General features: G+C 38.8%; 1 protein-coding gene across 3 annotated transcripts in view; it reads left to right on the top strand.

Annotated features, from left to right (window-relative positions):
- The window catches only part of Papolg (poly(A) polymerase gamma), a 35,149-nt gene extending 16,823 nt beyond the window's left edge, over positions 1-18,326 (top strand). Inside the window, exons 9-23 of one of the 3 annotated variants that reach the window (XR_380964.4) lie at positions 2,013-2,151; positions 3,924-3,996; positions 4,561-4,681; positions 5,159-5,243; positions 5,991-6,044; positions 7,609-7,728; positions 8,169-8,278; positions 9,991-10,112; positions 10,345-10,514; positions 10,881-10,969; positions 11,053-11,273; positions 11,776-11,841; positions 12,004-12,060; positions 14,415-16,845; positions 17,029-18,326. Coding sequence is in view for 2 of the 3 variants with exons in the window: in XM_006514653.4 (XP_006514716.1) it covers positions 2,013-2,151; positions 3,924-3,996; positions 4,561-4,681; positions 5,159-5,243; positions 5,991-6,044; positions 7,609-7,728; positions 8,169-8,278; positions 9,991-10,112; positions 10,345-10,514; positions 10,881-10,969; positions 11,053-11,273; positions 11,776-11,841; positions 12,004-12,060; positions 14,415-14,513 (1,526 nt within the window). In the remaining variant the exon portion in view is untranslated. Of the gene's footprint in view, positions 1-2,012; positions 2,152-3,923; positions 3,997-4,560; positions 4,682-5,158; positions 5,244-5,990; positions 6,045-7,608; positions 7,729-8,168; positions 8,279-9,990; positions 10,113-10,344; positions 10,515-10,880; positions 10,970-11,052; positions 11,274-11,775; positions 11,842-12,003; positions 12,061-14,414 lie in introns of all 3 variants that reach the window. The other 2 variants (XM_006514653.4, NM_172555.2) reach the window with 2 other exon arrangements.
- Positions 18,327-23,620: the final 5,294 nt, after the last annotated feature.

Raw genomic sequence — 23,620 nt, 5'->3', positions numbered from 1 at the left:
CTCTTCTTCAGCTATGCATTTTTTCATCTCCATTATAATGAATTTTAAGTGACTGCCATTATATATGTGGTTGTTCCTTGACTGACATCATTACTTGGCTCATGACTATACTGAAGCAACTAAGGAACTGAATTTTTAAATTTGTGTTTTATTTCATTGGTATTAAAATTGAATGATTCCCAAGAAAGGTAAAATAATGTTCATTTAAAAATCTTGTCACAGCACTATTACTGAGGCTATGGAGCACTCACAAAATTGGATCTATCATGACTGCCCTCTGAAAGACCCAACAAGTAGCTGAAAGAGTCAGATACAACTATTTGCACCCAACCAATGGACAGAAGCAGCTGACCCCTGTTGTTGAATTAGGGAAGGCTGAAAGAAGCTGAGGAAAAGGGTGATCCTATAGGAGGACCAGCAGTCTCAATGAATCTGGACCTCCGAGATCTTTCAAACACTGGACTACCAAACAGACAGCATACACTAGCTGATATGAGGCCCCCAACACACATACAATAGAGGACTTCCAAGTCTGTGTTCATTCAGAGATGATGCACCTAACCCTCAAGAGACTGGGAGTTTTGAGGTCAGATGGGATGGAGGGTGGGGGCATTCATGTGGAGACAGGGTGTGGTAGGAGGAGGTGTGGGATGTGGAGCAATTGAAGGGTGGGAGGGGAGGGGCGGGAAATGGAATATGGAGTATAAAAAATTAATTACAAATAAAATTAAATTTTAAAAAATCTTGTCACATATATCATATTCCTAATAGCTAAAAGAGTAAACACAAGTCACATATTCATACTCTGATGAATGAATATAAAAACATGGCATATCCTTGCTGTCAGATACTGTTTTGCAATAAAATGGAATGCAGTACTGGTAAATGATACAAAATATATGAATGTTGACACCACTTAAAGTATGGCAGAAGTTACCCAAAAGTCAACATGCATAGGCTTTGATTTATATGAAGATGTCCATAATTAGGAGAGATGTATAAGATAGAAAGTAGGTGAGTGGTGGTTTAGGTCTCCAGGTCCAGAAAAGGGAGTGGTGTGACTGGTTGGGTTTCTTTGGAGATGATGAACTATCCTAGACATGGTTGTGGGGTTGCACAACTCTGAATATACCAAAAGGTGTTAAACTGTATAGTTTAAATGAATCAGTCTTACGGTGTGAAGTTTGCGGGGAAAAGATAGCCATGTGCTGCTTGTGGCCACCATATTGAACAGTGGAAGACTTAAATGAGTGTTTAAGCAGGTGATTTTTGCCTGTGGCCTTAAATAGGATAATGTAATTTGTATTGAAAGGATAACATGAACAATTTATCTCTCTTTATAAATCAAACACTGTATTTTTCAATTTTACATGCATAGTTTTTATGTTTAAATGGCCAAACTGACATTTTTGTAGGATTTACCCCTTCTTTGTGTGAGACATAAAATAATAGCACATTGTGTAATAAGGGCATATTAATATTAGGCTTAATGTGATATGGTAGTAGTTTTCCATAAATTTTTATAAAAATATCATTTCACAGGTAAGTCTAATATCATTCATATATTCTTCACAATGGGGACTTATCCAATTTCTATGAAATCCTGATGTTTGTTGCCAATTTTGTGATTGGTTTTTAAAATACTCCTCATGTATACAATTGTTAGTGAAATGTTCTTTCTTACCTACTTACGTCCAGATGTCTTTCCTTCTGTTTATTTCTCTCTTTAACTCCAGATACTTGGGGGGAGGTGGGGACACTTAGGAATAATTTCAGTAGAATTATTCAGGATGGTTGGTGGTAAAGCAGGGAACTGAGGTCTTTGTATGTACATTAGGGAACAGGGCAGAGAGCCAGAAGTAGAAACCAAGGTTTGCTGACCTACTCTGAGCCTAGTGTTTGGGTTCTGCTAATCATTTCACTTTTGTGTTTAGTTTTATGAATGAAGTTATCCTGTTGTGTTTCAAATATAATAGATCTGAATAATAATTAACAAATATTCGTATTTCTAGGCCGTGGTATTTATTCCAATATGCTGGGATTCCTTGGTGGTGTCTCCTGGGCAATGCTAGTTGCCAGAACTTGCCAACTGTACCCAAATGCAGCAGCTTCAACTTTAGTTCACAAGTTTTTTTTAGTTTTTTCCAAATGGTAAGCATATATATTTTGACTAATTGTTAACTTCTATGAATGTGTAAAAAAAACTTTTGAAATTTTAAAAACTATAGCCAGGCATAGTGGTTTCTGCCATGAGAGCTTTAAGTAGGGCTATTGCCATGAGTTTGAGGACAACCTGGGCTCCATTGTCTATTTTAGTACTGGCTATAGAGAGAAATCTTAAGGAAAACAAACCTATGCATAGATAACTGTGTTGTTTTACATTCATTAAAAGCTTTAAGATGTATTTATCTGAGGATGGGACAGCCACATGACACACTTTCCTTTCTTTTTATAACTGATATATAAAATTGTATATACTTATGAGGTGCCCACGATATTTTGGTAGTGTACATTATACAGTCAGATCAAGGTTAGCATGTGTGTCTCCTCAGACCTTAACCTTTTTCATTTCTTTTTGGTGAACACAGTCTCTTAGCTTGTTGAAATCCATAGTACAACTAACATTACTTATAGTCATCCTCCTGTGCAACAGAACACCAAAACTTACCTACTTTAATATCCATTGCCTGACATTGTCCTCTCCTTCTCTATCCTGGTCTCCGCTAGCTACTAGTCTACTTCCACCTTCTATGAGGCCAACATTTCAGATTTCTCTAATGAGTGAAGGAAAATCCTGTGCCTTGTTTATTTCAGTTAATGTCATGGCCTCCAATACCATCCATTTTATCACAAATGACATAATTTTGTTGTGGCTCCTTGGCTGTCCCTCCCCTCCCTTCCACTCCCCACCAATGTTTTGGAAAAAGGCTTTAACTGTAGCCCAAGCTTAAATACAACTTGAATTCCTCTTTCTTCAGCCTTCCAAGTATTGGGATCACAGATGTGTACCACCACACCTAGTTTTGACTCTTTTTTTTCCCCCTTTTTTGATTTTATTTTATGTATATGAGTGTATTGTTATATCTGTTCAACACTTGTGTGCCTGGTACCTATAGAGGTCAGAAGAGTACATTAAGTCCCCTGGAACAGTAGTTACAATTGTGAGCCCTCCATGTAGATGCTGGATTTGGGCCTTGGTCCTCTCGATATTATTAAGTTATTTATTTACTTTACATCCTAATCACAGCTTCTCCTCCTCCCTCTCCTCAGAAAAGGGGAGGCCTCCCGTGGATATCGACCAGCCTTGGCAATGTCAAGTTGCAGTAGGACTAGGCACATCTTCTATTAAGGCTAGACAAGGCAGTCCAGTTGGGAAAAGGGATCCAAAGGCAGGCAGTTGAGTCAGAGACAGCCCCTGCTCCTGCTATTACAAGTCCCACATGGAGACCCAGCTGCACATCTGCTCTATATGTCTGTCCCGTGATGCTCTCTGACAATCAGTGCTCATAACCCCTGTACCTCTTAAGTAAGTCAGCAAGGCGGCACTTGAGTTTGTGAATGAGCCTTATCATAGTAACAGCCCCATACCATAGATTTGGGCTTTGTACATTAAGCTCACCTAGGAAAATGGAGATGATAATCATAGCTGCTTCATTCATGTGCTGGTATTTTTAGCAAATGTTAGTTTTAGTTATTGCTGTTACTATACCATCAGAATCAAATCTGTAAAAGCAGATGAGAAGGGAGGTTCAGGTTGCTTTAACTAACAAAAGACTGGTTGGCGTTTCTGAGGAAGGGCAAATAAACAGACTCTTCCTTGTACATTGTACGTTGTCATGTGAAGATTGGGACAAGTTAATACTTTTAATATTTTTATATGGCATCTGAAGTGTTTGTGAATTAATTTACTTTATTCATGTTAGGGAATGGCCAAATCCTGTGCTGTTGAAGCAACCAGAAGAAAGCAACTTGAACTTGCCTGTCTGGGATCCTCGGGTAGGAAAATTTATTATGGAATTTTATTTAATCATTTAGAAGTTGGACCTTTCTCTAAATCGTAGTTCAAATGTTATGTCATTAAAAATTGTTCATATAAGACCAGATAAGTGGTTGTATCAAAACAGTATCATAATCCATTGTAAAAAAACTGATTCACAAGTAGTTGCTTATAATAAGGTACTGAAATATATAAAAATAATACTTTGTAGTACAGCTTAAAGCAGATAATTCTCACATAGCTTCCAATTTAATAAAATAGGTACTTATTTCTATATAAATTTGAAGATAATGTCTCTAGTTATTATACTTCAATAATTCTGAAAAACTATTGCTTCTAAGTTGCATCATTTAATAGCTTTACTGAGGAAAAATTCTGCAGAATTCTGACAAATAAATATGTCTGACTTCAGGAAGAAATGCAGTTCAGAAGAGAAATATACTTCCTAGAATTGAGAGAGTTTAGTATTAAATTTATATTTCATATTCTTCATAATTTAGGGGAAATAAAGTGAGGACTACTAAATAGAAGAATAGGTAATTATTCTGCTTCTAATTTCATAGGTAAATCCGTCAGACAGGTATCATCTTATGCCAATAATTACCCCTGCCTACCCACAACAGAATTCTACATATAATGTGTCTACATCAACTCGAACAGTAATGGTAGAAGAATTTAAACAAGGTAAATATGCTTGGCCCTGTTGTCCCTTACATATTCCCAAGATTTTAGTAGACAGTTGTATTCTGTATTGGTAGCTATTGATTGTCAGAATTCTGTAACCCTTAATTCTTTTTAAAACTTCAAATGCTTTCCAAAATAATATTAATCCTGAGTTCGACTCCTAGCAACCTCATGGTGGCTCACAGCCATCTGTAATGGGATCTGATGCCCTCTTCTGGTGTGTCCGAAGGCAGCTACAGTGAACTTCTATACATAAAATAAATAAATAGTTATTTAAAAAAAAAAAGGCCAAAAATTGAACCAGTCCAATATGGTAGAATTTAACCTTTATGTTCTCAGAAACAGCATTGTGTATTTACATTTTCTAAGTCAAGCACTTGTTGGGTTAGATGGTTTGGGTGGAATGACACAAAGCTAGGCACTTTTCAAAATTAGACCTAGTTTCTAAAAACCCATTGTTTTTTTCTTTTTGTTTAGGTCTTGCAGTTACAGATGAAATTCTTCAAGGGAAATCAGATTGGTCCAAACTATTAGAGCCACCAAATTTCTTTCAAAAATACAGGTATCTAAACTTTTATAATTTTGTTATATATGTATCTGGGGAAAAATAACTTTTTGTCATATTTATGATTTTTGTTTGTTTTTTTTACATCTTCTATTTTTAAGGGGGTTAGGTTGTGTTTGCCTGTGGGCATGCACGCACATTTGGAGGACAGGACAACTTGCAGGGGTTAGATCTGCCTTCTGTAGACTGTGTGGGTCTTAGGGATCAAACTCAGGTCAGCAGACTTGGTAACAAGTGCCTTTACCTGCTAACTCATTTTGCTGGACCCTTGCTTTGTTCTTAAGACAGAGGCTCACTCTGTATTCCAGGCTGACCTCAAACTTACTTTGTAACATAGGTTGGCCTGGAACTCATGGTGATTCTCCTGCCTGATGAGTGGTAGGATTTTAGGTGTAAGCCAGCACATGTCCAATAGGGCTTTAAATATAGAAAGCAAATTATGATAGGTGACAGTGTCTCACATTGCTTAAGCAAGGTAGAGAATAGGCAGTAGAAATCTTGAGTGGTCAGGGCCCTCAGTCTAGCAGTGGCTAGTCTAGCATCAGTGATAGTTGTTAAAGTGAGCTGTTTCTTAATTGTGGAGTCTATAGTTTTGTAAAAATAGAGTAATCTGTAGCTTTCAGAAACTGTGTAGTTATATTGTTTAGTTCTTTGCAAAGAAGAAAGAAAACAGATAAAAAAAACTCAGACTAACAGATGTTTCTGGCTGTTTTCCTCCTTGATCATGCTGTAAATCCCATATAGACATTATATAGTACTGACTGCCAGTGCATCAACAGAAGAGAACCATCTAGAATGGTAAGACTTATATTTCACATTCTTTCATGTCTGATGATAACAATGGTTAAACAATGCCACACCAATTATAAAATAGTGTCTTGCTTGGCTTTCAAAATCAGTGTATTTCATTAGTGACTGACATACATGATGGGGCATCGGGGATTATGTCATTGAGTTCAGCATCACCAGTGATAGAAGGCAGTAGAAGCAGATTTTTCTTGCTATTTTTCAGAGTCAGATTTAAGCAAACTTTTGAAGTATTCTGCAGCTCACTATTATTGTTCCCCCATCAAACTCAAAAAGGAAGAAGACACTTTGTGTATCTTCTTAACCTAGGTGATGGCACACATGTCAGAATTTTAAATCTTCTGACAATAGACAGTAGTTTTGGTCAACGACACTATGTCTTTGAGTGTATGTAAATTCATCCTCTGTGCTGCCAGTGTGTTGTCACTCCTGGACCACTAGGTAAGAGATGTGCTACCTGTGACGCATCTTCCAGTCTGACCTTTTGTTTCGAGGGCTTTTACTTCTCTGGCAATTTGATTGTTTTATTGATGAACTATTTGTCAGGAAACTACAGTATAGTAGTTTCTAGTAGTTACTAGTATAGGGCAGTCCTTCATTAATATGTTGCTGAATGTTACTCTTTGCTATATAGCAAAGTAAATAGTTACACAGAGACTATACCACTCAAAAACCACTGTTTGGTACATAATAGAAAAAGGTGACTTCTCATTTAAGTAGCAACACTACAGTTAAGTAGATTTTCATGCATCTCTTCTGAAACACAAATGTAACGTCAGCTTCTGTAAGTGAAAATGTCAAAGTATTCTTGAAATTATTCTGACTTATAGTCACTATAAATACATAGCTGACAGTTATATATTTTAAGTGAGAGAAAATTAAGTTGTAGAAATCTGGCAAAACCTGTTTGTTTTTGTGATAGCTGATATACATTTAGTGACTTTTTGAAATGCAAAATCCAGTATTTTGTGAAAATCAGTCTGCTTCTTTCAGGAGTTAAGTGCCTACATTAGCTGTTCTTGTTCATATTACATGTAAAGGTATGAAACTAGAAAAGATTGAAGACCACATTAAATAACAGCTTTTGCTTATACTCAAGTCCTGACTATTAGAGCCTTAACCAAGACTGGGTATTGTTAGATTCAGAAATACATGAAATTTAGATCAGTTCTTTTTAAGCAGAAAGTCACTTAAATCTGACATTTGTCTGATTGATGTCTTACTTTATTATTACTATTACTATTGCTGTGTGTGTGAGAGTGTGCTCATGCCCCAGCATGTATATGAATATTATGAGACAGCCTTCAGCAGTGGTTCTCTCCTTCCGCTGTGACTCCAGGGCTCAGTTCGGGTTATCAGCCTTGCATAGCAAATGCTTTGACCTGTTATGAGCCATATTGCTGCCCCATTTGGTATTTTTAAAAATCCCTTCTATAATTAGACTATCTTCTTAAGTGAACATATAAAGCTTCATAGTTGCTGTATTACTTGGTTTACTTCAGTATAGCTTGTCAAACTTTATATGACTTCATAGAACTCTTGTTGTATATCTCAGGGTTGGATTAGTAGAATCTAAAATCCGTGTACTTGTTGGAAACTTGGAACGGAATGAATTTATTACTCTTGCCCATGTGAATCCCCAGTCATTCCCAGGAAATAAAGAACATCATAAAGCGTAAGTTGTCCCTAAATGCATTTTTAAAATATTATTATTTGACATATGTATTGTTTCAAATGAGTTTTAAGACTGTCCTTAACAGGTATTGGTGGAAGAATGATATATGTTTCAAATATGAGTGATCATGTATTTATTATTTATATATTTATGTATTTATTATTTATAAGTATACACTGCAGTAGTTAGTAAACTTCAGCAAAAACTTTATATTAGTTTTTGGAACATCATCTAAGTGGTCAACAAACCTCAGTACCACTTAATCTTCTTTTAAAACAGTATTATATAGCTACACCAGTGTTCTGGATGTGGTTTTAAGAATTTTGTCACATCTCTAAAATCTATTAATAAGGTAGAGAAATAGAAACCAAGTTTAATTGTCCAGTAGCATTTGTTAGACTGAAAAAAATTAATGGAAATTTTTAAATTTTACTTTATAGCAACAATTACGTATCAATGTGGTTCCTTGGGATAATTTTTCGGAGAGTAGAAAATGCAGAAAGTGTTAACATAGACTTGACATATGATATCCAGTCATTTACTGATACAGGTAAGACTTTGCAATCATCGGGCTATGACTGTAACTCAGTTTCATCTGTTTAGGGTGTAGATGGAGATAGTCTCTAATTCCCGATTTAGTTAAATTAAATGGTACCCCTGTTATAGAAATTGATGCTGCTGTTTAGGAAAAGGAAAGAAATGATGAAGCAGTTTTCAACATAATAAAGCATTGCAGAGTAATGGACTTACAGAGGGTTGCGACATTTATGCAAGAGCCATACTTAACAAGCTTACAAGTGCAGAGGATATCTCTGGCAGGATTTTTTTTTTTTTTTTTTTTCCTTTTTAAAGGTAGTGCTGGCTGCTTAGTCTGGGAACCATCAGTGTGCCTAGGGGACAGAAGGGAGAAGACCCGAGATACTCCTAAGTCAGTTACATGTTGTAAAATACATCTTAATGTGTTTTCTATTTTAAAATAAAACTAAACCTCTCAGGTGACTTTCTTGTTTGTTCAGACAAAGTTTATAATTGAGGTCCATATTTTTTATGTTTTTCATCTTAAATAATTATCCGAATATACAGAAATGTTTTTTAAAACGTCTCAAGATACAGAAGATGCTGAAAATGTTTCAAGAGTAATAGAAAAAGAAATTGTCCTTCATAACTAGTGCCAGCCACATCTCTCTGGAATATCTGTTATAAATTGGGCTAGTATTGGCCTGTAGTAGTATGCACATTCATGTTGTTACTACCTTGGCACATATGAGTTTTCTAAATTCTTTTTAGCTAGTCCTCATGTTTATTGTGGTAATGTAGATTCCTTTTCTTCACCTTCAAACAACTAAATATCACTCTGAGAAAGGAACCCAAGAATCTGCAATTTGAACTAGTACTCCTGATAATCATAAGCAGTCTCCAGTGAAATTATGAATATAAATTGGGATCATATGTCTTAAAAAGGAGAACACTGAGATATTCTGCTAATAAGATTTTCAAATAATCTTTTCCACATGTGCACACTCATGCCCTATGTCATAGTATTTGCATTGAGAAATAGCCCTTCTCTCCCTGTCTTCAGTGGACTTAAAATCTAAATGGCTAGACACAAACTACCTTAATTTTGGTAATACAACTGGTCTTTACCTGTTTTGAAAAGCACTAGAACAGAAATCTAGAGCCATATATCTTGGGATGCATCAAGGTTTTCCAGGCTTTGTAAGACAAATCTTCCACCTATACACTTTAGATTTGCAGATGCTGAATTCCCATAATAAAACAGGCTCGGGGTAGAAGGAGAAGTTGAATTGCATTTGGAGTTGTAGAGACAACTTAGAGATTTAGAGTTCTGGCTACTCTCCCGGGAGTCTTTCCCCAGCACACCTGTGTGTGTGTGTGTGTGTGTGTGTGTGTGTGTGTGTGTGTGTGTGTAAGAAAAAAGAAAAAACATTATCTTAGACTCAGACAAGTAATTATGAAGAAAGATTGCCTTTTTGAAAATAGTAAACAAGATTTGGAGGGAAAATAATTGCTACATATTTACTTTGTTAATAAGGGTTGTCTGTAAGAAAACTTTTAGATGATATACACATAGAACCAATCAATTCTTAAATAGTATTATAACACAATGGAAATTTTAGAAATATCTGTTCCCACAAGAGGGTGTGGTTTTAGTGGGGCATAGAGGTTTATATATTTCAGAAAAGGAAAACAGCTTGTGGTTCAGAAAGAAATTTTTTCTTTATCATATTAACATTTTTACAGTGTACAGGCAGGCAAACAATATAAATATGCTGAAGGATGGGATGAAAATTGAAGCAACTCATGTAAAGAAAAAGCAGCTTCATCATTACCTACCAGCAGAGATTCTTCAAAAGAAGAAAAAGGTGAGTGTGTTACTGTAACTCTCCACTATGCTTCCATTCATACCGTTGATCTTGAGACCAAATTTGAATTTTATACCTCTTCTAACCCTGTTTGGAAAGAGGATGTAGACAGTCAGTCTGAAATCTCATTTATCACAAAAATAATATGCTTTTGTGTTCTTCGGAACTGAAGGTAGTCTCTGTATTCTCATTTGTTTTTGAAACTCTAACAGCCTTTTTTCTCTTTTGGCAGAGTCTTTCTGATGTAAGTCGGAGTTCAGGGGGCCTTCAGTCCAAAAGATCATCTCTGGATAGCACTTGTCTGGATAGCTCCAGAGACACTGACAGTGGAACACCTTTTAACTCTCCGGTGTCTGCAAATAAGCCTTCCAACCCAGACAGCCCCACAGGAGAAATAGAAAGGTATGGGCCAGAACTGTCCTTTCAGTCTGTTTACTGAAGGATAATGAGAACTTTCTGTTCCTTTCCTAAAAGACCTGTTCTCATTATTCAGAGATTTTTCTCTTGCTAGCTACTAGTTTCTTGTTTAGGAATGCTTGACAGTTTGTGTAGTGCTGCAGGGGTTGCCCCATGATTAAGAACTTACGGAGTCGTGCTGTATAGATGGATGTACAGATTTTCTGCTTCACCACCTTATCTGACATTTTCTGTTCTTCTTGTGAGTAAGGTTGAAATACTAGAAAGAAGTAATGTTAAAATGTTAAAGGTGAGAGCTTTAAATCCATAAGAGGAAATAAACTAATACTGATAACTTTACATGTTTCCTAGGAGTAGTGCTGAGCCTGTGGCTGTGGTTGTGGAGAAGCTGCCAAGTGTCCCCCCAGCTCAGGGGCTGTCCATTCCAGTCATTGGTGCAAGTAGGTATCTCAGCTCCTGCCACTGCATAGTGACAATCCCACTGCAGAAATACTTGATCACTAAACTTGTTTTTGCTTTTCAGAGGTTGACCCTACAGCAAAAGCTGTATCCTCCCCAGCTGTGTGCACCATTCCTACTGTAGTAGGACGGAATGTTATTCCTAGAATCACAACACCCCACAACCCTGTCCAGGGACAACCACATCTAAATGGGATATCAAATATTACTAAGAATGTTACACCCAAAAGATCCCATTCGCCACCTACAGATGGGACTTCTAAGAGGCTGAAAGACATAGAAAAGGTAACATTATGCCTTCAATGGTGATCACGCCTTTTGTTTTGTTTTGTTTTGTAAGTTAAAATAATAGTAAAGAAACCAACAATTTGTTCTGTTTAAAAGTATTTTAAACCCTTAAGAAACAATAATTGTTCATCTCGATTTAAAATCACTGAGGTCTGAAGTCTGCTTGATTGGTATACATTTCTTGATTTACACAAAAACTAAGTAATTAGTGATGACCATAGTGTTCATACTGTTTTTTCTTTTATGTGATCTTCTCTGCTTCCAGTAGATGGTAATAAAATATATTTTGTTAGAATCTGAATGGATTTAACCAAAAAGATCACTTCAGTTGCAAAAATTAAGGGTAGCAGTTGAACTCAGTCTCAATTTAGTTGTAGTTAATTGAAGTCTTAAATTATTGTAGTTTCTGATGGTAGACTAATAAGCTTCTTGGTTTATATAGATTGTAGTATCTTTCCAGTTACATAATAGCAACTCATTTTTACTGTTTCTATTTTAGTTCATTCGACTTGAGTCAGCATTTAAGGAGTCCCGGGCTGCCGAGGATCGGAAAAGAAAACCAATGGTAAATGAGTTGGCGTTGTCTCAAACATGAGCTTAAAGAGCAGTAGTGTGAGAAATATAGAGGAAGTGTTTCAGTCTTCAGGTATTCAGGGTTCTAAGTAGGAATAAGTTTTGTATACAGAAAGAAAATTTAAACCTGTATTTTTAATTCTTCTGTTTTTAGGATTCGATTGGTGGAGAATCTATGCCTATTCCAACTATTGATACGGCACGCAAAAAGGTAATAGATGATAATATCTCTATGGGTAAAAACAAGTACAAAAAAATGTATTAAGAAACTAAAACTAAATCCAAGTATTTAGAAGACCGAGGCAGGAGGATTGCTTCAAGTTTAAGTCTAGCCTGAGCTACAGAGTTAAAACCCTGTTGAAAAGAAACAAAAACCTAGGATCAGAAAAGGATATGATTATGTCCTTGTTCTGAGAGACAGGCAATGTGGTTCATTAGGACTGCAAATGACAAATAGCTTATAGTTCTCAGTGGGCATTCCTCAAAGTCTAGAAAAGAGAAAATGAGTTAAGAAGACTTGTGACAAAGGATGGACCATCCAGAGACTACCCCACCCGGGGATCCATCCCATAATCAGCCACAAAACGCAGACACTATTGCATATGCCAGCAAGATTTTGGTGAAAGGACCCTGATATAGCTCTCTCTTGTGAGGCTGTGCCAGTGCCTGGCGAATACAGAAGTGGATGCTCACAGTCATCTATTGGATGGAACACAGGGCCCTCAATTGAGGAGCTAGAGAAAGTACCCAAGGAGCTGAAGGGATCTGCAACCCTGTAGGTGGAACAACAGTATGAACTAACCAGTACCCCCAGAGCTTGTGTCTCTAGCTGTATATGTATCAGAAGATGGTCTAGTCGGCCATCAGTGGAAAGAGAGGCCCCTTAGCCTTGCAAACTTTATATATCCCAGTACAGGGGAACACCAGGGCCAAGAAGTGGGAGTGGGTGGGTAGGGGAGCAGGGTGGGGGAGGGTATAGGGGACTTTCGGGATAGCATTTGAAATGTAAAGGAAGAAAATATCTAATAAAAAATTGAAAAAAAAAAGAAAGACTTGTGACTTACTTAGATTTAAATCTGTCATATTTATCTATGAACAGTTGTTTGCTCAGCACAGGAGTTTCTTACTAATGCCAGAGATAGCTGTTGTTATATAAATGGCTTTCAAATTTTAAGTTATTAGAATTCAAATATATTGGGGCTAGAGAGATGGCTCAGAGGTTAAGAGGTTAAGACTGCTCTTCCAGAAGTTCTGAGTCAATTCCCAGCAGCCACATGGTGGCTCACAGCCATCTGTAATGGGACCTGATGCCCTCTCCTGGTGTGTCTGAAGACAGCTACAGTGCATTCATATACATAAAATAAATCTTAAAAAAAAAGAAATCAAATATATTTGTATTTAGAGGAGCCAAATGTAGCACTGTATGCAGAGAATACCTTTAGAATGTGAGCTAAAAAGATTCTAGCATTGAATTTTAAAATTGACTCTGTGAAGCATTACCATTAACTAATAAACAGAATATTATTAGGCATGGAAAGCCAAGGAAGGAACTGTGTACAGAGTATGGGAGCCCTTCTCTGAGACTGTGTTTCACGCCTCCAAAGAGGAAAGCGCACTCCCTTATAATCAGCGTTGGCTTTGTCAGACCTTTTCAAAACACAGTAATATGTTTATGGACAGTTTCAGTTACAAAAGTCACGCTGTAAGACTGTTACAGAAATATTTACGAAATATGATAATCCAAGAAAATATTGGAGTGGATGTTAAAATACAAAACAGTGAATGGCATGACTGTGCTTTAAAGACTTTCAAGTTCGGCCAGGGGGTGATGCATGTTTTTACTCCCAGCATCTGAGTTCCAGACCAGCCAGAAAACATAGAAAGAAACATGTTAAAAACAAAACAAAAACAAAAAACTAGAATGATCAAGTGTGAGTACAGTTGTATATTGTCTGGTTTGCTTATGCTAGATGCATTTTATTGCCCTATTCTATCTTTTGTATGCCTGAACTTTTTACCAATCATTTACTTACTTGTTTATGGTGCTGGGGATTAAACGCAGAACTCCATGCCACACTAGTGGCCTACCACTGACCACATCCTCTGCAAGTTAACTATTGACGAGGTTTATATTGTTTCTATTACACAATCTAAAAGCTGATTGAGGACATAGCTCTCAGGGAGCAGATCTTCCTGTTAGTCCTCAACTTTAATCACCATCACTTGCTCAGTGTCAGTGCCCAGCTGTGAGAAAGAAGGGCTGAGTTGTTTACTCTTTACTCAGTGGAGACTGAGCTAGCCCTCTTCTCCAGCATCCTCCTCACCTTGCTGCTGCTTCTACTCTTCCCTATTGCTCCTCTTCTTAGTTCTGACTGTCTTAAAAAATGCCCAAGAGCAAAATGAATGAATAAGGGAAGAGGAAGGAGATGTCAAGCACACATGAGTGGTAGGAGCCATTATGGTAGGGTGTGTGTGTGTGTGTGCGCGCACGCGCTTTCTCTCTCACTCTCTAGAATTCAAGTGCATGGGCATTTACACACTTTTTTGTCTCTCTCTTTCTCATAGAGACTACCCAGTAAAGAACTCCCAGATTCATCATCTCCAGTTCCAGCAAACAACATCCGTGTCATCAAAAACTCGATCCGCCTGACCCTTAATCGGTAATAGCAGTGCCTCTTCACTTAGGTGAGCATGCGTCATGCAGTGCATCGATGGCAGCCAGTCTTCAAAGTAGAACCAGCTGCCATACAGATAGGTGACAGGGACAGTCGTCAGCCTAATGACCTAGGAGTGGTTTTTGAACTCTCACACTGGAACCCTGAGATGACGTAGCAGTCTCTCACTGGTTGCCGAGTCCACTCTGAGGATACCTGCCAGTAAATGTCACCTACAGTGTTATGGCTTTGCATTTTGAGGTTTTACTGCCTTAACTTTGGATGTTTGTTGTTTCTCTGTTATGGGAACCAGTTCTTGGTCACTTGGACTCTGATAAAAACAAGTCCTGAACTGTTTTGTTTGGTTTTTTTTTTTTTTGTTTTTTGTTTTTAGTGTTATGTTGTAATCATTGTATAGAGCTGAAAAAGTTAAAAAACAAACAAAAAAAAGCCCTTCTCTTGTAATTTTCCAAATGTTTATGTGTTTACTTTAGCATTGAAGCCACTTTGTGAAACCTGAGATTAATGAATGTGAGATATCTTTTCTGCTTCCTTCATTTGTGTAGATATCTATTTTGTTTATTTAAATTATTTTTTCCAAACTGGCACATGAATATTTAAACTATTTTTTGTGCTTTTGTCCAAATGTTGCGTAGTTACCAAGGAGGATTAGTCCAGTGACTGACTACACAAGAGTTGGGCACCATAAATGTTTTGCCTCCCATGGAGGCCTTCAAAATGCATCTTTATTAAAAATCAAACTATAACCAGGATACTGAAAGTCAGTATATGAATGGTGAAATTGTTACATATCTTACTATCTCATGGCATTCTTGTTAGCTGATTGGTATTTTTTACAGAGGAAGAATTCATTCTGCCATCAATGATAAGATCCCTTTAAGTATAGCAGACTTGTATTTTTGAAGTATAAAAGTAACTCAGCATGGTAATTGCTCACCATAACTCCCCACAGTCGCCAACAGTTTCTTCATGGATTAGGCATGCAGAAATAAGCAGTGGATTTTATTGAAACCTCAAGGCATTTCTGAATGACATTGTTACCAACCATTAATTGGCTCAGGACCTTTGTAGTTTTTATTTAACTATATGAGTTGTCTTTTTTTACACTGCTTTTTTCAGTGCATTTCTTAATATTTTTTAAGTTTCATGAATGCATGCTCAGTTTATGAAAAATCCACAACCATGTAATTCTTGTAATCTGTTGACTCCGTGTTTTGTAAATGAAGCCGTATGTATTTTCAGAGTATTTTTGTATGTACTGTAAGATATCATCTTTTCAAAGAGAAACTTTAAAACCTTTACTGTCTGTCTTTAATTTTTTAAATACACCTAATTAATATATTTAAAATGGAACGCGGATGCATAGCCAGGAATGCTGTGCATGCCACCTTCAGCTTTCACTCAGTGCTCATCAGGTGCAGAGGTGGGGGGTGGGGGTAGGGGGATGTACACTGAAGCTAGAGTTAGTGGAGCAATAGCAAACCATTTTCACTTGCAAACCTTTACCACCCATATTAAATTCCTAAGTTTTGATTGTCAGAGTTCTGTATCTTCCCTCTCCTGATCTGTGGGTGTCTGAAAGGCAGGTTATAGTGTTTAATATATACAAAAGAAAAATGGAAAAAATTTGCTGAAAGCAGATGGCAAGAGCTGAAAAAGAAGGGCTGTCCTGCTACCTACATTCTCTATCAAAGGCCACGGGGAGTCTCAGCTTCCTTGGCAAAGCTAAATGTTTGGGATTTGTTCTTCAGATACTCTAGAGTGTGAAGCTGAAGATTATGAGAGGACTGTCACCTGACTGTGAACCTACGAAGATGACTTGGTGTGGGGCCTGACTAAATCTTAGGTCTGAGAAAGAAGCCTATGGCACTATGGTAGCTTTGTTCTTACACCAAGAGTCCATTCACCATGGTTAGTAGTGCAGCACCAGAATCTACAAAGAGGGACTTACTTCATCAGCTAGTCTGGCAGCTGAGGAATTAGATGGGTCTGATATGGTGGGCTATTCAGAAGTGAAAGCTTCCTTCCCTGACTGGTAAGGGAGACTTCGTACATTTCATTACGATTGTAGGGGGTGTCTGGAACGGTTCCAAGTAAGTAAAAAGGTGTGGGATTTAGTTGTGTTTGCTGGCTGTTTTCACGTGCATAGCTGTAGCTAGAAATGTATTCTATAAAACCAAATAACCTGCAGCTCTTAGACAAATGTTCGTTTTCCTAAGGTACTGGACTTTAATCTGCTCATTTTTCAGAGACTGTTCTGGAGACTAACACAGGAAAACATACCCGGAAGCTTCCGCTTTTGAGAATTGAACCAATTTGAGGTAGAGAGTACTTGGTTTAACATCTTATAAAACTGGAAGAATTAATTTTTAAAGTTTACTGATGCTTAAAATAAGTCTAATTTTGTCTGAAGACTGCCATTCAGTTAGTAAAAGGCTTACTAATTTTGCAATTAAGTGAAAATGGACAGTGTCTAACTAACAGGCCAATTTTTTTTTCCACAGCATCCCCCAAAATCTCACCTTGTAACCTTGCTGGCTTAGATCATGCTGGCTTACAGCTTTGGGTGAGCCTCCTTCCTCAGCACCTGGCTTGTCTCTTGGTTTTGAAAGGGGAATTTCTGGCTTGAGGGTCATGAGTACCTGACAATCCTTTGGAATTGTGTATAAGGTTTCGTGCATTTTTCCAGTCAAAGGAAGTTAGCTTTCATCGGTTTCTCAGACTAGTCCATGCCCTCAAAAAGGAGGCTGAGGATTGAAACCATCAAGATTGAACAGTGCTAGAATATTTATAATTTACTCATTTGATTTTGCTGCAGTAGATTTCTAAATGGAAGGTGGCTCTTTAACAAGGTAGGTTATGATGGCCTCAGAAATACTGTATTCATTGGGTTCTTTATAAACCCTGGGTGAAGCTTAGCGAGGTTGCTATTTAGGAAACTGTACTATCAGCTTTCCTTTGCTAACTTAGACTCATTAGCAAGGTCACTCAGAATAGAGTAGCTTAGAATGAGCCTCAAAGATGATAGAAAAATAAAGATCAGAACCCTTTAAGCTCCATGCATTCAAGCTCTCACTTGCTCCTCCAAGTTTGTTGTTCAGGCCAGAACATACTAAACTTACCAATAAATATAAATGCTATAGTTTTTTTACATATATATTTTGTATAAACAAATTTATGTTTAAATCAGTAACTACCTAGTAAATCATACAAAGCTTGGGATTTGTGCAGATGGTTGAAGGAAATCAGTCTCACTAATGACAACTGTTCCTTAGGACTTTCTAAGGGAATTTTATAAGGTCCTTTCCAAGTTTTCTGTTTTGGAAACAATCTAATAATTTTGTATTTGAATTTAATTGAACACAAGATTATCAAATTTGTTAAAATGTTTTAAAGACTTATTTTTGATTATGTGATTGTGGGTGTGTAATGTGAGTGCAGTGCCCACAGAGGCCAGAAAAGGATACCTGAAGAACCCCTGAAGCTGAAGTCATAGCTGTTGTAAGCTGCTCAACATGGGTGCTGGGAACCAAACTTAGGTCCTCTGGAAGAGCAGTCAGAATTCTTCACTGCTGAGTCATCTCTCTAGCCTCTAAATGTGTTAAAATTTTAACCTGACTTTTGAAAAGACCCATATAGAATATCTTTGATGGCCATGGTGCTGCATCACACCACAGTGTTTGTACAGTGGCTGCAGCTGGATAGTTGTGTGGTACTTGTTAGTTTTGTCTTATTTTATAATTGTATACATGAGCTTCATTTGTCTGGAATAAGTAATCTAATAAACGTTCTTTGATAAATAGATGATGTTTGAGTGATATTATTTGGGAGTATTTTAGAACTACCAGAACACTATATACTTATTTCTTAAACTGACATCCATCCAGTCAATTATGACTTAGGTTGTTTATGGTAGAAAATGGCATTTCCTAGCTACTTAATAGGAAAGCAAAGCTCAGACTAAGTTTACTTCACACACAATCATTTAATAGCAATATTTAGTAGCAAACTGTAATAATTTGCAAATATGATCTAAATTTAAAGAGGTGCCAGCCTCCTGTCGTTTAGGGTGGCCTTGTGCATACTTTCATCAAGGGGATCCTTGAGGCATCTGTCAAGTGTTGAAGATGCTGTCACTCTGGGAACCGGAAGCCTCCAGTTGAAAACAGAAGCGTCAGTAATCAGCACTGGGTACTACTCCTAGAATCACAAGTTACATAAGGACTTCATATGCTCTTACATCGCCCTTGGTAAAAATTGACGGTAAGCCTGTCTCTATTGTACCTCTTATCACTTAAATGATTCAGACTTATGTAACACTAATTTCACATATTTGTTTGGTGTTTATCATTGCAATAGAAAGCAAACTAACACAACCTTTGTTCAAGAATCTGTCTATAGAGGTTGGCTGGGGATGTGCCCCAGCTGATGGAGTGTATGTCTATCATGCAGGAAGCCATGAGCTTGATCCTGGTGGCACACACCTACAATCCTACCACTAGGAAGGTGGAGGCTGGAGAATCAGAAGTTGGAAGGCATCCTTGGCTATACAGTTCCAGGCCAGCCTGGGCAACATCCTTCTCTCATGGGAAAAACAATAGCCGTCCTGTAGAGAAAACTTAAGAGGACAGTGAAGAAGAAAACACTCCAAAGAAGGAAGCAGAGTTTGTTTAATTTCAAAACAATTAATTTAAAGAAAGACTTCATGGACTAAGATGCAAGAAAGCAAACAAAACTTAGAGGCCATTAAAATGGGTTTCTCGGGCTGGTGAGATGGCTCAGTGGGTAAGAGCATTGTTCCTGCAGTAAAAATTATTATGTACTAATATTAGTTCTGGACTCTATAACTCTCATTGATTAAGCATTTGCTAAGGGCCCTTTACAACACTGGCAAGCCTTGTCCAATCAGGAAGCACTACTATGTTACAAATGAGGAAACTAAGGTCTGGTGAGACAATTTGACCATCTCTAAATGCTAACTATTCAGAAGCACACTCCAGAAGTATCTCCAAGCTAGGAAGAAAACTAGAAGTGAGTGTCAAGCCCCAGTGACAGTACCCTGCCCCACAGAGCAACAGACCATACTAAGTGTAGCATCCCTAAGCTTATCATCAGATCTATATACTAGCATAAGTAGAAGGGATCTTCCCACTCAACAAATGTATTCCCATGGAGCAGCTGGGAGACGCACCTACAGCAGGGGCTCTCAGGATGTCAAGTCTCAACACACCTGCAGACCTTGCCCTGTGAACCTCTGTCCCTCCAGTCAGCCTAGCAACATGAATTTCCCCACACTGGCCAGACACGGCTTAGCAGTTCCATGTTCAAGAGGAACCCTTTCGTCAATTCTACCATATCCACTAGCTCTGCTCTTAACCATTTGCTCCACTTGAGCAAATTTTAACACACCACTGTTCTTCAGTTCAACTTTGACCCACTCTGAGCACTGATGCACTCTGCCCAATATTAAAATGTCCCAACTAATGATTTTTTTTTGTAGCATATTGGCTTTTGTTTTGTTTTTTTGAGACAGTTTCTCTGTACAGTCTTGGCTGTCCTGGAACTCACTCTGTAAATCAGCCTGGTGTGCGCCACCACCAGCATGCTAGGACTTTTAAAAATATAGTAAATAGCTGTATATGTGCTTGTGTGGGTGCCAGGGATAGAACTTATGTCTTCAGGTTTTACTAGCTTAGCCATTTTGACAATCTTAATGTAAATAAAATACTGAACTGACCCCTCCCACAAAAATGAGGGAGGACAGCATGTGAATGAACGCTTCATCTGTGGTAATAAGAAATCAGAACATATCTAAAACTGCACAGTGTACACTAGCATACATATGTCATTTAGAAGGTTACATGTGTACTCACACTCAGAAAACAGAGACAGGAAGATCATGAGTTCAAAACCAGTCCAGACTATATAGCAAGACCCTGTGTCATATTTATATAAGCCAATAAAATAAGTATATGAATAAAACATGTACTGATAATCATAAATGTATTTTAAACAACTCTTGATATACATGTAATTTTACCATTTATTAACGATGAATGCAAATATGCATGCTAATAGGATAGATATGCTTGCTTATGTTTTCTGTAATGAACTAGGCTCTGAAGCTGGTAAGATGGCTCAGTGGATAAAGCACTTGCTGCACGAATGTGAGGGACTGAGTTCAAATCCCAAGACCCAGCTGTAGCAGCATCATATGTCCGCAATGCCAGGACACCAGTGCATTTAAGATGGCTGTAGTTTACTAAAGTGTGCAGTGGGAACACCAATGCCTTTCCTGAAATGAGAGCAGTGTAGTGACTCTCTAGCGTCATTATACTTGGTAGGCACTATGAAGTACTGTACAATCTAATTCATCTCTCTTGTTTCTGTCTTCTAAAAGTAGTGGTTATAATAAAAGGCTCTACTTTTAAAAAGTAGCTCAATGAATCAAAAGAAGAAATCCAACAGTTCCTGGCACTTAGCAGAATCCAACGAATCACGACCAGAGACATATGAAATAACATGGCACTTGATTGACAGTGGACAGCTCCTCTCCAAGAAATCCAGCCCGAGGATCAAGAAAAAAGGCCAACATCCCAGCCACCTCCATCCCAACATAGCCAGCCTAGGCAGTAGAGTGCCACCTCCCATGAGATGCTCTTGCCTTGTGTTGTGAGAATTTTCCCTGGCAAGTTGGAGGTGGGGAACTAGCCAACATCTACTTCCTCTCCACCTCACAAGGTCCCAATGACAAACTAGGGTAGAGCTCTGCCAAGATTCACTCTGGAAGAGCTGATCATTTAATCCGCTTACGAATGGACTAAGGCATTACAAGCAGGAGAGTAGGTGACTTAAGACAGCCATCCTGGAATCCGTGCAGGAAGTGTGCATGACTCTTCTGCCATGCCCAGCACCTCCCTGAGGCCACATGTAATTGGGGAGGAATTGCAATCAATTGGTTGGTAAGGATCCCATGACCCCAACCCCCACACTCAGTCTTCTATGTGGGAACAACGATCAACAGGTCCAGCTGTGATGATCTTTTGCCAAGTAGGCACAGCTGAACTCAGGCAGAGGCTGGCACTCAGCCTGAAGGGTACGCCTGAACACCTTGTCACCCAGCCTTTCAGAAAACAGCTGCTGGATTTGTAGGAAAAAAAGAAAGTAGAACTCATGAATTATTACAAAGTTCACTATCTATATATTACAACGGGTTAGAGAACTTAGCAAACTACCTGTACCAGCCAGCACAGCACCCAGAACGTCCGGCTGAGCCGATGCTTCAACAGAGTTTAACATTCTGCAATGTAAACATCTGTATGTTGACATCCCCACTTCTGATCCAACTAGATCTGTAAGCAGCCACACGTGGGGAGGGTGCCACAGCTTAAAGCCACACCCATACCAGCTGCACCTGTATTCCCCTCCTCCCACCTCTCCTGGGCACGGGGCAAGACTGTCTAACCCTATTTCCAACTCACTTCCTGCTAGAGCTTTATAGCAGTTCAAAGAACTAAGTTCAGGTTCTTTCCAAATAGGTTGGTTTCTTGAAACTCACCAACAAGTCAAACATCAGAAAAGTGGGGATTTCTGAACACCACCCACTTGGATGGTAACTGATATTTAGTAGTTTCAAATATTAAGAAAAGAAAAAAAATTGACCTTGATTAGGCAGTATCTAATCTCCCAGGGCACAGGAAATGAAAGCGAGCAAGTCTGATTTGCAGGAGGCCCTGAGGTTGCACAAAGTAGTGGCTCCCCCAGCAAGGCCCACTCACGGCCTGCCTCCAGCTGAACACCCAGAGGGAAAGCACCATTAAACTCCCTATAAATTCAGCAACCAAACAGTTGTACCATGGTGAGGGGGTGGGGAAAGGGAAGAAGGAAGAGAGGGTATCATAGGTTTGAGAAGGCTATGCTGTTGGGGCCAGAGGGATTCAGTGGTCAACCAGCCTACTTATTCCATATATGTTTAGGATGAATGTTCTGGAAACTAGATAGCATTGGAAGGACCAGTTGAAAGTACTGGATGTGTTTGGCTGGAAAAGTAATCAGAGCTCCACTTTCCATGGATGCTGGAGGGAAGGAGAGGCCCAGAGATGAGGTTGCTGTTATGATCCACCTAAGAGATGTTAGAGGAAACCAAGCTGGCAAAACAAGTTTTGAGAGATTTTGAGGGGGTGGGAGGGAGGATGGGCTCTGCCATCAAAATACATGATGGGAAGAGTGGAAGATGATGCACACCTTTCTTAGGCAAACACTGCCATCACTGAGCAACTGTGAGAACAGCAGAGGAGGCTGGGAAGCAAGGCTCCTGACTTCAGATTAGTAGTGTTGAATCAGCGCTGTCTGGCACCCCCATGTGGTCATCCGTGACAGGTCAGGAGAAATGCTGCTGCAGAGCGGCTAGATTTCAGCACCAGTCACCATCCTTCCAGATCACTGTGGGGATTCCCAGCTCCAGGAACAGGCTTCTGCAGAAGAAATTCTTGGCTGGTTGAACCCTTACTGCAACCCACAGCCAAAGTGGGTTTACCTAATTGGCCATTTGGGGGATGACATCAGAGCATGCACAGACCTGCCCCTGGCCTTTCTCTTTAGATCTTTCTGGTCATGCCCTCAGTGGACTGTGGAGCAAGCCCACTTGAAGCTGACCCAAAATCATGTCTCTGATCAAGTCTCTTCTCAATAGTTGGATGTGAATCTTTGCCTCCTGCAAACTGAGGGGCAAAAAAAGAAAAAGTTAAAGTCTTGATCACCAGATTGCTAGCCCCCACGTTAGCATATGCTAGCTAATTTGCTGTACTTTCTCCCTCCTCAGCATTCTGAGCAGGTGGCTAGGCCTATTCTGTCTAACACAAGGTCAAAGCAGGGGCTACGGATTCCTGGGGGGCAGGGCGAGGTGGGGGGTACTGTGAGAGGATGGAGAGACTTGCCCCTGGAGCTGAGAGAGAAAATATCAGCCAAGTGTCCAAGGGCTAGGATCCGGGTGCTATTGTGTCACTGCAGCCTTAAAGAGCACAGCAGTAGACACAGTTAGGAGGGCTGACCCAGGGTCAAGCAGAAAATGCCTTTGCTCTAATCATCAAGGCTATT

This window comes from Mus musculus, chromosome 11, assembly GCF_000001635.26.
Source record: "Mus musculus strain C57BL/6J chromosome 11, GRCm38.p6 C57BL/6J".
NCBI classification, from domain to species: domain Eukaryota; kingdom Metazoa; phylum Chordata; class Mammalia; order Rodentia; family Muridae; genus Mus; species Mus musculus.
This window is presented reverse-complemented; position numbering and strand designations above follow the sequence as displayed.